Source organism: Salmo trutta, chromosome 30, assembly GCF_901001165.1.
Source record: "Salmo trutta chromosome 30, fSalTru1.1, whole genome shotgun sequence".
In the NCBI taxonomy this organism is placed as follows: Eukaryota; Metazoa; Chordata; class Actinopteri; order Salmoniformes; family Salmonidae; genus Salmo; species Salmo trutta.
In genome coordinates, this window is record NC_042986.1 from 12,772,116 (window position 1) to 12,787,214 (window position 15,099).

Sequence of the window (15,099 nt, forward strand, 5' to 3'; positions counted from 1 at the left end):
GCACACCTGTTAATTGAAATGCATTCCAGGTGACTACCTCATGAAGCTGGTTGAGAGAATGCCAAGAGTGTGCAAAGCTGTCATCAAGGCAAAGGGTTGCTACTTTGAAGAATCTAGAATCTCAAATATATTTTGATTTGTTTAATACTTTTTTTTTAATACTACATGATTCCATATGTGCTATTTCATAGTTTTGATGTCTTCACTATTGTTCTGCAATGTAGAAAATAGTCAAAATAAAGAAAAACCCTTCAATGAGTAGGTGTGTCCAAACTTTTGACTGGTACTGGATATATTTTTACTGCAGATGACCATATTAATGGACACCACTCTAGGTGTGACAGGACCAAAGATTGAATCACCTGACAAAGTAAATGCATTTTCTTGTCACAAACCTTCTCCCATTTTAATAACAATGTTGTTGATATAATCAGACCAGGATAGCGATGCATCCAATTCTGATGCCAAGTAGTTTGGTCTTTTTCAATTGTTCTACAGTCACTCCAGCCATTGAAACATTTTAATTGCGCTTCAGAAGCAAGCATATTTCTAGGGATAAACACAATACTTTTGGTCTTAGAAACACCAATTTGTTCTTAGCAACCCACTCGCATTTCTTAGTTCATGTTTTCAGTACATCAGTTAACTCATTATGTGCTGATGCAGCACTATACATAGTAGTCATCAGCATACATTACCACACTTGCTTTTCAATTACAGATGGTAAATCATTTGTAAAAATGTAGCAGAGGGGACCTAGACAGCTGTCTTGCGGAATCCCACAGCTTAGATGTATACTGTATGAGAAACTCCCATTAATAGAAATCTGTGTTCTTCTGGATAGATAGCTTTCCATCCAGGATAGAGAAGTGGATGTGAATCCATAACACTTGAGTTTACCTGGCAATAGTACATGATCAATTACATCGAAAGAAACACTAACGTCTAACAACACTGCACCCACTAACTCCCTGTCATCCTTACTCTTTAGCCAATCATCTGTCATTTGGGCTAAGGCCGTACATGAACAAGGGAACAGCTTAGTAGAAGTTGAAGTCGGATTTGAAGTCAAAATCAAGGTTAGTAATCTGATGTCCAGAAGTGCTTTGACATATGTAATAATAGTATGACTTTTCTGTACAAAAAAGTCACTAAATAGCAAAGTCGGGTTGGAACTCGTAAGATGTCACCCTTCTCCGTCGCGCCTCACTCTTAAACCACGACTCCATGTCTGCATTTCTATTTCTAGGTCTGCGAGAGTGCTATTTGTTATTGACATTTGAGTGAGACTAATGTGTCTGTTCTTTATAATAATTGTGTTATTATTAGGTGCTGCTATTTATAGGGAGTGTTGACTGGTTCTTCAGAAAAAGGGACTGCTTCCCATGGGAATTTACAGGGCACATTTTTTGGAGACCACATTACATGACTTTTCTCATTGAGAGATTTTCCTCTTCTTTGGAATGGATCTCGTTTCATGGAAAGGGAAAGGTTAATACCTAGTCAGTTGCCAGCGACCCATGCTACACCCCTACTATTCTTCCACTGACCTTAGACCCATACAGCCCACAGAGGCGCCCAGGGAGGAGACATCAGTCCTCCTCCTCATTTATCTATGGCGACAGATGGACGGATGATTTAGAACGGCTAAAGAATATCTGAGAAAACATCTGCCTTTATATCAGGCCCCATATTTCCAACGAACAGTTTGAGGTGTATTAATCTTCCCGTGGCTAAGTGGAATGAAACAGAGACTTCCTCCCAGGCCAAGGTGCTGGGAGCCAGATAAGGGCCAGGGTATAAAGGAATGTGGCAGCAGGGTTGAGGGGTAAGGGGCCCCAACTTTTTCCTCCTGTCTGTCTATCTCTGTCTGTATGTCGGTCTCACAGGTAGCTGGTTGGTACAGGCTGATATCTCTGTTAGCGTTGCGGTTGGGAAAAGAGTACAGCACAGTATACACTGGTAGAGGATGGGGGCAGGGTAACTGTACCAGAGATACCCTTGTTAATGGCTTAGACTATACTGTACTGTAACAGATGAGACCTGGGTCGTGTGGTACACCACAGAGGCTAATAGGGCATGGGAAAAGTCCATAAGGATGTATTTCATAATAACAGTAAAACATGTCGATACTCACACAGCTAGTTTCTGAAGAAAGCTCCACCTTGACTGTGTCCTTGTCCTTCACTGCCTCCTTGTCCACACACTCAACAATGGGCTGCAGAAACAGAGACGGCATAAAGCTTTCACTCATTAGTTGACATCAGATTTGTAAACGTATCTCTCCATTCACTAATCATCTGCTACCCTCAAATCAAATCCAATTTTATTAGTCACAGGTGTTTAGCAGATGTTATTGGGTGTAGTGAAATGCTTGTGTTTCTAGCTCCGATAGTGCAGTAATATCTAACAAGTAATATCTAACAATTTATACCCAATACACACAATGGAATGGAATTAAGAATATATAAATATATGGTATCTCTGAGCAATGTCAGAGTGGCATAGACTAAGATACAGTAGAATAGTATAGAATACAGTATATACATATGAGATGAGTAATGCAAGATACGGAAACATTATTAAAGAGACTAGTGTTCCAATTATTAAAGTGGCCAGTGATTTTAAGTCTATGTATATAGGCAGCAGCCCCTTTACATTGACTTATGATACAGGGAATTTGAAGGAAATGTACTGTCTTGAGCCTTCTTTTAGCATGTTAATATGATACAGCATCTAAATACATTGTAGGCATTCCCCACCATGATGTAGTTGGGTATTACTCACAAGAACAAAAACAGGGGCCTGGTGCCCCAGTTGCACAACAGGTGCACCCGGGTCATCAGTAGCTTTAGTGCCCTGTGTGTCAACACCAGGTCCAGCTGTGGTGCCAGAGGTGTCACCTGTGGCTAAAGGGTCATGCTCTGGCACCATGGAGGTGAAGGCAGTGTCCTGGTCTGGTACTGGAGTGAAGGCAGTGTCCTGGTCTGGTACTGGAGTACTGTTCCCAGCAGTGTTGTCAGCTGTGGAGTTAGCGACGGTAGTGGCCTTGTCGTCTACAGGGGCTTGGGGTTCGATGGTGGCATCAGTACCTGTTTTTTAAAACATTTTTATTGAAAACATACAGCTCCGAATACCCAGTCCCCTTGACCACCCTCCGGAATCCTCACAATCCCACCCACATGCCCCATCACGACCCTAGTTTTTGACCTATCCTAACCCAGTCACCTGATGGAAGACAATGGAAGTGAAGAAGAAAACAAACAAACATGCAACGGGTACTGGTAGAGACGAACAGACTGGACAGGTGGACAGGACAACGTATAATAACAAACCGACAGTTGCAAAAGGGAAGTGACCAAATGTAGGGTCAAGTGGATTGAAGTTCATTTGGGAGGAAGACTGTTATTGGGGACGAGTTGTGTTCGGTTTTAGCAACATCTTTTTTTTAATCAACATAATTAGTATCTAGTTCTGTTTTCTTTAAATAGAGAGAAGGAAATGAAGAACAAGAAGTAAGAGGACAATCAGATGAAATAATAATCAGCATCAGTATTTTGAGTGTCGTCTGCGAGGGCTGTGACTCCTAAACCGGAAGAGCAGTGTGATAGAACTCTGAGCACTAGGCCTACTAGCTCTGCTGAGGTTATAACTGTCATTAAATGCATTACGAATGGGTGGAATGTAATTCACTTATAGATGATTGACCAATGGTTAATGGAAAGGTATTATACTCATTACTCTACCCTATATTCATTATCCAGAGCTATACAAAGTCTCTACTTCTAGCAATATTATGTTCCTAGAATTTGAATAGGCGTAGTGAGAGACAATCTTAAAATCATGATCCATTGTCATCCCCTTGGATATAGCATATAGGCCTAACTACTGACTTCAAAGCTTTGATGTGGACTTTGGTCAGGGATCTTATTAAGATCTTACCTGTTGTGTCTGTGGGTGCAGCAGCCAGGGCGTCTGTGGGTGCAGCCCCCGGGGCGTCTGTGGGTGCAGCCCCCGGGGCATCTGTGGGTGCAGCACCTGGGGCGTCTGTGGGTGCAGCACCTGGGGCGTCTGTGGTTGCAGCACCCGGGGCGTCTGTGGGTGCAGCACCTGGGGCGTCTGTGGTTGCAGCACTCGGGGCATCTTTGGCATCGGATGTATAAGGTGTATCAATGGAATCTTGACAGTGAACTTCATCTGGGCGAGAGAAACCAACATGAATCAACATGTAGACCTGATACCATTGCTAAGATACACTATATGACCAAAAGTATGTGGACACCTGCTTGTCGAACATCTCATTCCAAAATCATTGGCATTAATATGGAGTTGGTCCCCTCTTTGCTGCTATAACAGCCTCCAGTCTTCTGGGAAGGCTTTCCACTAGATGTTGGAACATTGGGGCGGGGACTTGCTTCCATTCAGCCACAAGAGCATTAGTGAGGTCGGGCACTGATGTTGGGCAATTAGGCATGGCTCGCAGTCAGCATTACAATTAATCCCAAAGGTGTTCGATGGGGTTGAGGTCGGGGCTCTGTGCAGGCCAGTCAAGTTCTTCCACACCGATCTCAAAAACCATTTCTGTATGGACCTTGCTTTGTGCCTGGGGGCATTGTCATGCTGAAACAGGAAAGGGCATTTCCCAAACTGTTGCCACAAAGTTAGAAGCACAGAATCATCTAGAATGTCATTGTATGCTGTAGCGTTAAGGTTCCCCTTCACTGGAATAACAGCCCCAGGCCATTATTCTTCCTCCACCAAACTTTAAAGATGGCACTATGCATTGGGGCAGGTAGTGTGATTCATCACTCCAGAGAACGCGTTTCCACTGCTCCAGAGTCCAGAGGAGAGACAATTTTTACGCGCAACGCTCTTCAGCACTCGGGGCTCCCGTTCTGTGAGCTTTTGTGGCCTACCACCATGCGGCTGAGCCTTTGTTGCTCCTAGATGTTTCCACGTCACAATAACAGCACTTACAGTTGACCGGGGCAGCTCTAGCAGGGCAGAAATTTGACAAACTGACTTGTTGGAAAGGTGGCATCCTATGACAGTGCCATGTTGAAAGTCACAGCTCTTCAGTAAGGCCATTATACTGCCAATGTTTGTCTATGGAGATTGCATGGACGTGTGCTTGATTTTATACATCTGTCAGCAGTGGATGTGGCTGAAATAGTCAAATCCACTCATTTGAAAGGGTGTCCACATACTGTTGTGTATATAGTGTATGTAGCCTTGATCCAAGGCCTTTGTATACTGCACAGAAGGGAGAGCTCAAACACTTCTTTATTTAGTGTTACTTCCTTTCATAAAGTAGCTCGGCACTCTTAAAATAATTGTCTGTGGTAACTTACTTACTGTGGTAGTCCGGTTGTAGATGTAGGTCTACGTGTCAACACCTAATGCTAACACAGCTAGCTATACACCCCAGATTCAGATGGCTAATTTGTAGGTTGACTTTTTTAGCACAGTGGACTGATTTGGCCTGTTTGCTCAGTAACCCTAGGTAGTTAATGGTCAAAGTGTGTGGTACTGGCCTCTACAGCCTGCACAAATAAACCCTACCCTCTAAAGTCAGGACCCCTGACTCTACACCAACGGTCAGGGAAAGATCACATTTCTACAATAAGATTGGTTAGCTGTTGCAGGCAAGCCTGGATGTTGGTAAAGTCAAGTGAAACTATAGAAAAACATTTATCCATCTGAGTTTATATGAGGTTAATGGGTTATAGGCCTATTTTATCATGTTTTGTTATTGTTGGAGTCTACGGTTGCTATAGGCTTATTGGTTCTACACTTGCAATTGGGGCCAGAGTGGACATTTTTAAGATAACTGACAAATGTTGCTTTAAGCCTAACCCTAGAATGCTGATTCATAACGAGCAAGTACATTTTGAAAATAATTTGATATGATTTATTTGTCTGTCCAAATGTTGCTGAGCTGGCATTCTAGAGTCCAAACTCATTGTCACCCAGGCTCCAGAATGCAAACTAATGCTCCATCAAAGGACTGGCCGTGCTCCACAACCGTCAATAACCCTCAGCTGGGCTATTTAGTTACACTGACAAAGACACACGTATTCTTCTACCCTAACACAGCGGAGGCCCTGTGCTTGTCTCCGTGTGTACAAGTTGTTAAAAGCAGGTTTACCGAGATATGGCACAGTACATGAAGATAACCACTGTTTTCTGGGCACCGGCTCAAAGATGTAAACTTCGCATATATGTCACGTACATTTCTCTGGCCACAACCCTTTAAAGTTAACAAAACACAGTTTTTTAAAACACACATAAAATAAATAAAAACATCTGTGTATGGTTAACCGGCGCTAGCTTTACACTGCAAGTTAACAGTTTAAACACTTCCTGATGTGGGTGGAAACAAGTGTGGTTTGTAAAGCCCTATCTATAACTGGAACAGTATTCTACCCAACACTGCGGCCTAATCAGAGCTTATGAGCACACCTCACCGCAACACGTTGTTTATCTTAATAACTTCCTTTTTCTTCTATTGCGATGATGATTTCAAGAATTGAACATACTGCCAACCACAGATGTGGATGGTAGCCAACGTCTTTGTAAGGATTAGAAAGTTAGCTAGTTCTAGTTAGCGAGAATCGTCAACAAGTTTAAAGCATTACCTCAGTATTTTCCTTGGCTAATAGCTGCCAAGTAGCCACAGTGATAGCGTGTGTACAGAACTGCACACTAAGCCCTGTAAAATGTGCTACAATTCAATCTTGACATTGTGCAGAGCGGGGTATACATTTTAATTGGCTTAGCTGGGAATGAATTCAACTTTTAAAAAAGGCCCAGTGCAGTCAAAAATGTGAATTTCCTGTGTTTTATATACACATTTCCACACTATGAGGTTGGAATAATACCGTGAAATTGATAATGACCTTTTAGTGTAAGAGCCGTTTGAAAAGACTGCTTGAAATTTCAGCCTGTTTTGGTGGGATGGAGTTTTGGAACAATGAACTGTAGTGAATGAACAGCGTTCTCACGTAGGTGTTCTTCTTGCCCAGATGTGTTAGGGCCGTGTGAATAGCGATGGAAGTGGCTCTCCCGGGGATCTGTTGGAGTGGTAGGCAAATTGGAGTGTGTGCCTGGCATGCTGGCCTTGATATGGGCCATGACCAGCCTCTCAAGGCACTTCATGATGACCGGAGTGAGTGGGACGGGACGATAGTCATTTGGACATGTCACCTTGGTCTTTTTGGGCACTGGGATGATGGTGGTCTCCTTGAAGCAAGTGGGGACTACAGCCTGGGACAGGGACAGGTTGAAACGTTCTGAGAAGATGCCCACCAGCTGGTCAGAGCACACACAAGGGGCCATCTGGGCTGGTGGCTTTGTGAGTATTTATTATTTTGAGAGATTTCCTCAAGTCAGCCTCGGAGAGCGAAAACACCTGGTCGTCCGGAGCGTTCCTGGATGACTCAGTATTGTCTGCCTCGAAGCGAGCTTAGAATGTGTTAAGCCTGTCTGGGAGGGAGGCTTCAGTGGACACTGCACAGCTGAGGGCTGATTGAGAAATCTTACCTAACCCCCAGCCAAGCCCTTCCATTAGCCCCTCACTCCATTACCGTGTCAGACCACCACATGAGCTTGCTCTCAGCCCACACACACACACACACACACACACACACACAGGTACGCTAAAAAAACTCACACTCCACATAAACACACACCTTTTCTTCTTTCCTGTAGGAGTGTGTTTTGTTTTGGAGGTCTTGGAGCATTGAGCCTGAAAACCAGTGAAAGTCAAACCATTGACCTAGTGTGAGGCGGTGGCCACAATCCCTTCAATACACTCAGCCATCCACAGCCAATGCTACCCTGTCTGTTTTAGCACGTTTCACAGTGTGGTGATGAGGCATGGCCACCATAGGCCACTAAATCATGGGTTGCAGTGTGGCCGTGACAGTGGCCTGTGGTCTGCCTCTACAGCCTGGCTGTGGCCTAACCCATCAACCGCAATTACACTGTTGGCACATGATACAGTAGTTAGTAGTAAGGTTCTATGGCCAAATAAGAGGAGAGGACAGCCATCGATCTGCCTGACACACTGCAGAGACGTGTCTGTAGATATTTCTGTTGGGTTGATCTATGATGAGGAGGTTGACTCCATGGTTATATTGTCTTAGGCGAGCGGTGTATGTCACTGGATGAGGTCACTGACTTGACATACTTGATATATGTACAGCGTGACTGTCTATAGTATCTACATATCCATAAATACATGTGCACTATTCCTGAAAGTGTGTATTTCACGACTGTACACAATCGTTTTTTTATATCGAGAGTTCAAGGGAGGTCACAAGGGATAAATTGTATTTATAAATCGCAGGTCGTTTTAACGATGAGCCACCACCACTGTCACTATGAACGCACACACCCAAATGTGCAGACCTGAAAACTTATGGTACATTCATAAGCCCCACAAACACATAATAGGTTCTTCTCCCATGAAACTCCCCTGTTGGAGCTGATACAACACTCACAAAAAAAACTGTGAGAGTAGTTCTCTTTATTGGCCCTGTTGCCATAGCAAACAAGGTTACCATAGCAGATGTTAGAGGCCCCATGGGCTCTGCTCCTGGCCTGGAGAGAGACCAAGTCCTCCCATCGCTGCTCGGGGCAAACCAACCGTGGAGGAGTGGGGGAGTGGAGGGAGAGGATTATGAGCGGGAGGGACGATGTCTCTTATCATTAATTTACGTGTGTTGATGTCTGTACGAATGCCAGATCCCACATTTGTTTTTGCTTCCCAACCAGCCAGGCAACCTCCATTTGGCCCTTCTAGCTAAATCTGAGATATGGGCCCTCTGTACCTCCCCCTAACCCTAATCCTGACACGCATACGCTGTGCGAGCGAGCTTGGGGGATTGTGTCTGGACTATTTTATTTTATTTTATTTTAGTTAACCAGGTAGGCCAGTTGAGAGCAAGTTGAGAGCAAGTTCTCATTTACAACTGCAACCTGGCCAAGATAAAGCAAAGCATTGCGACACAAACAACAACACAGGCAGGATGGATATAGGTCTGTAACAGTTAGGGTCAAACGTGTCTCCCCCTTTGAAGAGGGGGATGACCGCGGCAGCTTTCCAATTTTTACGAATCACAGACGATATGAAAGAGAGGTTGAACAGACGCCTAATAGGGGTTGTAACAATGGCGGCGGATTATTTTAGGAAGAGAGGGTCCAGATTTTCTAGCCCAGCTGATTTGTAGGGATCCAGATTTTGCAGCTCTTTCAGAACATCAGCTGTCTGGATTTGGGTGAAGGAGAAGCAGGGGGGGCTTGGGCCAGTTGCTGCGGGGGGTGCAGAGCTGTTGGCCGGGGTTGGGGTAGCCAGGTGGAAAGCATGGCCAGCCGTAGAGAAATGCTTCTTGAAATTCTCGATTATCATGGATTTATCGGTGGTGACAGTGTTTCCTTGCCTCAGTGCAGTGGGCAGCTGGGAAGTGGTGCTCTTATTCTCCATGGACTTTACAGTAACCCAAAACTTTTTGGAATTAGTGCTACAGGATGCACATTTCTGTTTGAGAAAGCTAGCCTTTGGCTTTCGTAACTGGCTGTGTGTATTGCTTCCTGGCTTCCCTGAAAAGTTGCATATCACGGGGACTAAAGAGAGTTATACACATTAATCTATTCGCCCATAATAGTTGATGGCTGCTGTTTTTACAGTTCAATTCATTGCACATGTACACAGCGGTACACAGACAATGAAACCAAAGGATCCGTCAATCCAGGCGGATGTAGTTGTTTAATTTGAGGACAGACTCTTACAGTGAGAGTTTGAGATGTGACTTTGGGTGTGGGTGTGTCTGTGTTTGTGCAGAGAGGAGTCCAGTGTGTGTGTGTGTCGCCAGCTCCTCTCAGACAGGGTCCAGGCCCTATCCAGCTCTGTGGAGAGTGTTTCCTGGCCCCTCACTCTGATGTCATCATGGCACCAATGGAACAGATTGTGCTCCTGAGCAGCTCGGGTCTCCAAAGCGAAACGCATAACATTTGGTTGCCAGATTTGCAAGAGCGCAGAGGGGAAAGATTGCAAAAGGATCATTTGTTTGTTCCGCACTGCTAGTGCACATGGCAGAGCAGTGTAGTGAGTCTGTGGGTCAGGAACAGGGCAGCCAGTTTACCTAACCCACTTGGAAAACACACACACACACAGGGAGCAGATGTGACAGGACCCATGCCAGGTGAGATGATGACATCTCGGGGTAAAAACGTTTTGATCACAGCAGGACCAACGGTGGTCGATGGTCCCATCACATCAACACCGTGGTGAAGAAGGAACAGCAGCGCCTCAACCTCAGGCGGCTGAAGAAGTCAAACGTCCACGCATTCACCGTTGAGTGTTGGCTGCATCAACGCCTGGTACAACGACTGCACAGTCCTGAACCGCAAGGCCCTTCAGAGGGTGGTACGGTCAGCTCGGCATGCTATCGGGGCTCCCTGCCTGCCCTCCAGGATATTTACAGCACTGTGTCGAAGGAAGGCCAAGAAAGTCATTAAGGACCTCAGCCACGGACTGCTCACTCTGCTACAGTCTAGCAGACGGTACAAGTGTATCAGAGCTGTGACCAAGAGGCTTGGAAGCAGCTTCTATCGATAGGCCATCAGACTATTGAACAGCAATCACAAGCTGTCTACCGGGCCAGTACTCTGTCCTGCACCTTGGAGACTTTTTTGCACACATAGTAACAAACACTCAGTCACACAAAACACACACAAGCTACACACACAGACTCCTGAACTCTCTCTCTCTCACACACACACACACACACACACACACACACACACACACACACACACACACACACACACACACACACACACACACACACACACACAACGCTGATGTCCCATGTACAGTATATAAAGACATTAAAACACTGGACCATTTCTTTTATAATGTTTTCACACTGTGTATTAATCTACTGGATTCTTGACATAGCTCACTGAAATATATACTGTTGTACATACACTGAGTGAACAAAACATTAGGAACACCTTCCTAATATTGAGTTGGACCCCCTTTTGTCCTCAGAAAAACCTCCATTCAGTCAGGGTATGGACTACAAGGTGTCGAAAGCATTCCACAAGGGGGCTGGCCCATGTTGACTCCAATGCCATAGTGTCAAGTGGTGGACCATTCTTGATACACACAGGAAACTACATACTACCATACCCCATTCAAAGGCACTTTTAGTCTTGCCCATTCAACCTCCGAATGGCACACATACACAATCCATGTCTCAAGGCTTAAAACTCATTCTTTAACCTGTCTCCTCCCCTTCATCTACACTGATTAAAGTGGATTTAACAGGTGACATCAATGAGGGATCATAGCTTTCACCTGGATTCACCTGGTCAGTCTGTCTCATGGAAAGAGCAGGTGTTCATAATGTTTTGTACATGGATCCCCATTAGTACCTGCCAAGGCAGCAGCTACTCTTCCTGGGGTTTATTATGGATCCCCATTATTTCCTGCCAAGGCAGCAGCTACTCTTCCTGGGGTTTATTATGGATCCCCATTAGTTCCTGCCAAGGCAGCAGCTACTCTTCCTGGGGTTTATTATGGATCCCCATTAGTGCCTGCCAAGGCAGCAGCTACTCTTCCTGGGGTTTATTATGGATCCCCATTAGTTCCTGCCAAGGCAGCAGCTACTCTTCCTGGGGTTTATTATGGATCCCCATTAGTTCCTGCCAAGGCAGCAGCTACTCTTCCTGGGGTCTAACAAAGTTAAGGCAATTATACATTTTTTTAACATTACAATATATTCATAACAGATTTCACACAATATTAAGTGTGTTCTCTCAGGCCCATACTCTACCACATATTTACAACACAAAATCCATGTGTTCGTGTGTGTATAGTGCGTATGTTATCATGTGTTTGTATGCATGTGTCTGTGCCTGTGTTTGTGTTGCTTTACAGTCTCTGCTGTTTTTTAATTCTAATTGTACTGCTTGCATGATTTACTTGATGTGGAATAGAGTTCCATGTAGTCATGGCTCTATGTAGTACTGTGCGCCTCCCATAGTCTGTTCTGGACTTGGGGACTGTGAAGAGACCTCCGGTGGCATGTCTTGTGGGGTATGCATGGGTGTCCAAGCTGTGTGCCAGTAGTTCAAACAGACAGCTCGGTGCATTCAACATGTCAATACCTCTCACACATACAAGTAGTGATGAAGTCAAACTCTCCTCCACTTTGAGCCAGGAGAGATTGACATGCATATTATTAATGTTAACTCTCTGTGTACAGTCGTGGCCAAAAGTTTTGAGAATGACACAAATATTAATATTCACAAAGTCTGCTGCCTGAGCTTGTATGATGGCAATTTGCATATACTCCAGAATGTTATGAAGAGGGATCAGATGAATTGCAATTAATTGCAAAGTCCCTCTTTGCCATGCAAATGAACTGAATCCCCCAAAAACATTTCCACTGCATTTCAGCCCTGCCACAAACGGACCAGCTGACATCATGTCAGTGATTCTCTTGTTAACACAGGTGTGAGTGTTGACGAGGACAAGGCTGGAGATCACTCTGTCCAAGGGCCATTCTTGGTATATATTTTTGGTGTATATACGCATAGATTGCATTTGGATTACTGATAGTGTTAGAGTTGTTAACTGGATTCATTGACATTTCTTAATTATTTTTTTTTGATTGTGTACTTGTTTGACATTTTACTGCACTGTTAGGAGCTAGTAAAACCAGCATTTCCCTGCACCCGCTATAACATCTGCTAAACTGTGCACGCGACCAGTACACTTTTATTTGATTTGAACGGAAACAGAGAGACGTCTCGATGAGCACATCTAATAGAAGAGGTCATGGAGAACAGTGGAACATGTTCTCTCACCTCAAGCCCCAGTGAATCTTCATGTGTGCGTTTGGTATCTGTGTGTGTGACCTTGCACTAGAAAAGGACCCAGTGTCCCCCCATATCCCCAGGAGGGTCTAAGGAGCACACGACTGAGGTTTGAGTGACTTTTGCCATTTGGCTGCTGTAAACGATCTGGCTGAACTCGGGCCGACTCCCCAGCCCAGCCAGGAGGAATGTCGTGTGGAGAGATCAACAAACTGTGTGGCATCATGTTTACTCTGTACCACTGGCCGTGCCACGTATCTGTCTGCTTTCGTCGCCCACCACAATGCCTCAATTACAGACCATTAAACCCTGATTTATTGGGTTCTTTTGTAGATGCTTGCTTTTGGTATAACAGCATCTGAAAATGACTCAAATGTCATGTAAATATTGTGAAGTTTTTGATCATTTATTGTGAAGACGTCTGCTATTCGCACTTACTCTCACGTGTCCCTGTCTCTTCCTCGCTCCCTCTACTCTTCCCTCTGAAACCTTTTCCCATTGCGATAGCCATCTCTGACCCTTTGTGTTATCCTAGTGTAAGGGATGCAGGGTGGGGAAGGAGAATAGAGACTGAAACAAAACAAACATCTCCACACTGAATTAAAAGGGGCGCACAGAGAGCATGGCCTCTCTAACCCCTCTGTAATTAGGGCCTGGGGAGGGCTGTGGATGTGGCCTGGCCTGTAGCAGGGTAGGGTCCTGGGGGCCTCCAACAGGGTGGGGTTCAGCACTGCAGATGTCAGTCTCCCTGGGGAACCCCTGTCTGTCTCTCTCCCTAGCCCTGCCTAGTCTCAGGCAGACGATCAAGAGCCCCTTGACGTCAGGAGCCACTCAGAGACAGACAGGCCTCAGGCTCAGCCTACACCCTTGGGCTCACCTCCGAACTGAAGTGCAGGCGGACTCAAATAATACACAAACAGAACTTCCTTAGGACGGCAAGACTATTAAGCAGCACTTCCTTAACACAGCAGTTACTTCGTCAATACAGTGTGCTATGACTTCATCAATACTTCTTAGACGGAATGCGTTGGTCAATGCATCGTCAGCTTCTGGCACACTTGGCTAAGCTTATGAACCAATATTTCTATTCTGGGCTCGGGAACTTCCCCCTCCCTTGGGTAATGTGTCTTAATGCACGCTAACAGGTACATTTTGTTAACCACAAACTCATTTCCACAAGCAGTCTTTGACATAGATAACAGTTCCTGCAACAACAGGAACCACAGTTATAGATTTTTAAAAAGGCACACAGCATTATTAGCAATAATAAGTACATATACAGCGCCTTCAAAGTATTCACACCTCTTGACTTTTCCCACATTCTTGTGTTACAAAGTGGGATTAAATTGTATTTAATTGTCATTTTTTGTCAATGATCTACACAAAATACTAATGTCAAAAGGAGAAGAAAAATGCTAACATTTGTATTATTTTTTTTTAAACATGGAAAAAAAATACACACTAATATATAGTATATTGATTAGATAAGTATTCAACCCCCTGAGTCAATACATGTTAGAATCACCTTTGGCAGCGATTGCAGCAGTGAGTCTCTCAGTGAGTCATTTGCCCAGTATTCTTTTTAAAATTCTTCAAGTTGTCAAATTGGTTGTTGGTCATTGCTAGACCATTTTTAGGTCTTGCCATAGATTTGCAAGCAGATTTATGTCAAAACTGTAACTTGGCCATTCAGAAACATTCACTGTCTTCTTGGTAAGCAACTCCAGTGTAGATTGATTTTCCCAGTCCTTAACGATTTACCAGCATAACCATAACTTGATGCAGTCACCACTATGCTTGAAAATATGGAGATTGGTACTCATTAATATGTTGCGTTGGATTTGCCACAAACATAACAGTTTGTATTCAGGACAAAACGTGAATTAGTTTGCCACATTTTTTGTAGTATTACTTTAGTGCCTCATTGCAAACAGAATGCATGTTTTGGAATATTCTTTGTGCAAAACTGTCATCAAGGCAAAGGGTGGCAACTTTGAAGAATCTCAAATATAAAATATATATTTTGATTTGTTTAACACTTTTTTGGTTACTACAAGATTCCATATGTGTTATTTCATAGTTGATGTCTTCACTATTATTCTATAATGTAGAAAATAGTAAACCTTGAATGAGTAGGTGTGTCCAAACATTTGATTGATACTGTATGTCGGCTCAATTGGTAATTACCTTTACATTTCAATTGTGCTATAA

The 15,099-nt window shown here is 44.1% G+C and overlaps 1 protein-coding gene across 1 annotated transcript in view; it reads right to left on the reverse strand.

Annotated features, from left to right (window-relative positions):
* The window catches only part of LOC115167983 (hematopoietic progenitor cell antigen CD34), a 32,792-nt gene that overhangs the window by 8,145 nt on the left and 9,548 nt on the right, over window positions 1-15,099 (reverse strand). The window contains exons 2-4 of the mRNA XM_029722800.1: window positions 3,943-4,197; window positions 2,788-3,092; window positions 2,138-2,218 (exon numbers count right to left, since the gene is read on the reverse strand). Coding sequence (XP_029578660.1) covers window positions 2,138-2,218; window positions 2,788-3,092; window positions 3,943-4,197 — 641 coding nt within the window. The remainder of the gene's footprint in view (window positions 1-2,137; window positions 2,219-2,787; window positions 3,093-3,942; window positions 4,198-15,099) is intronic.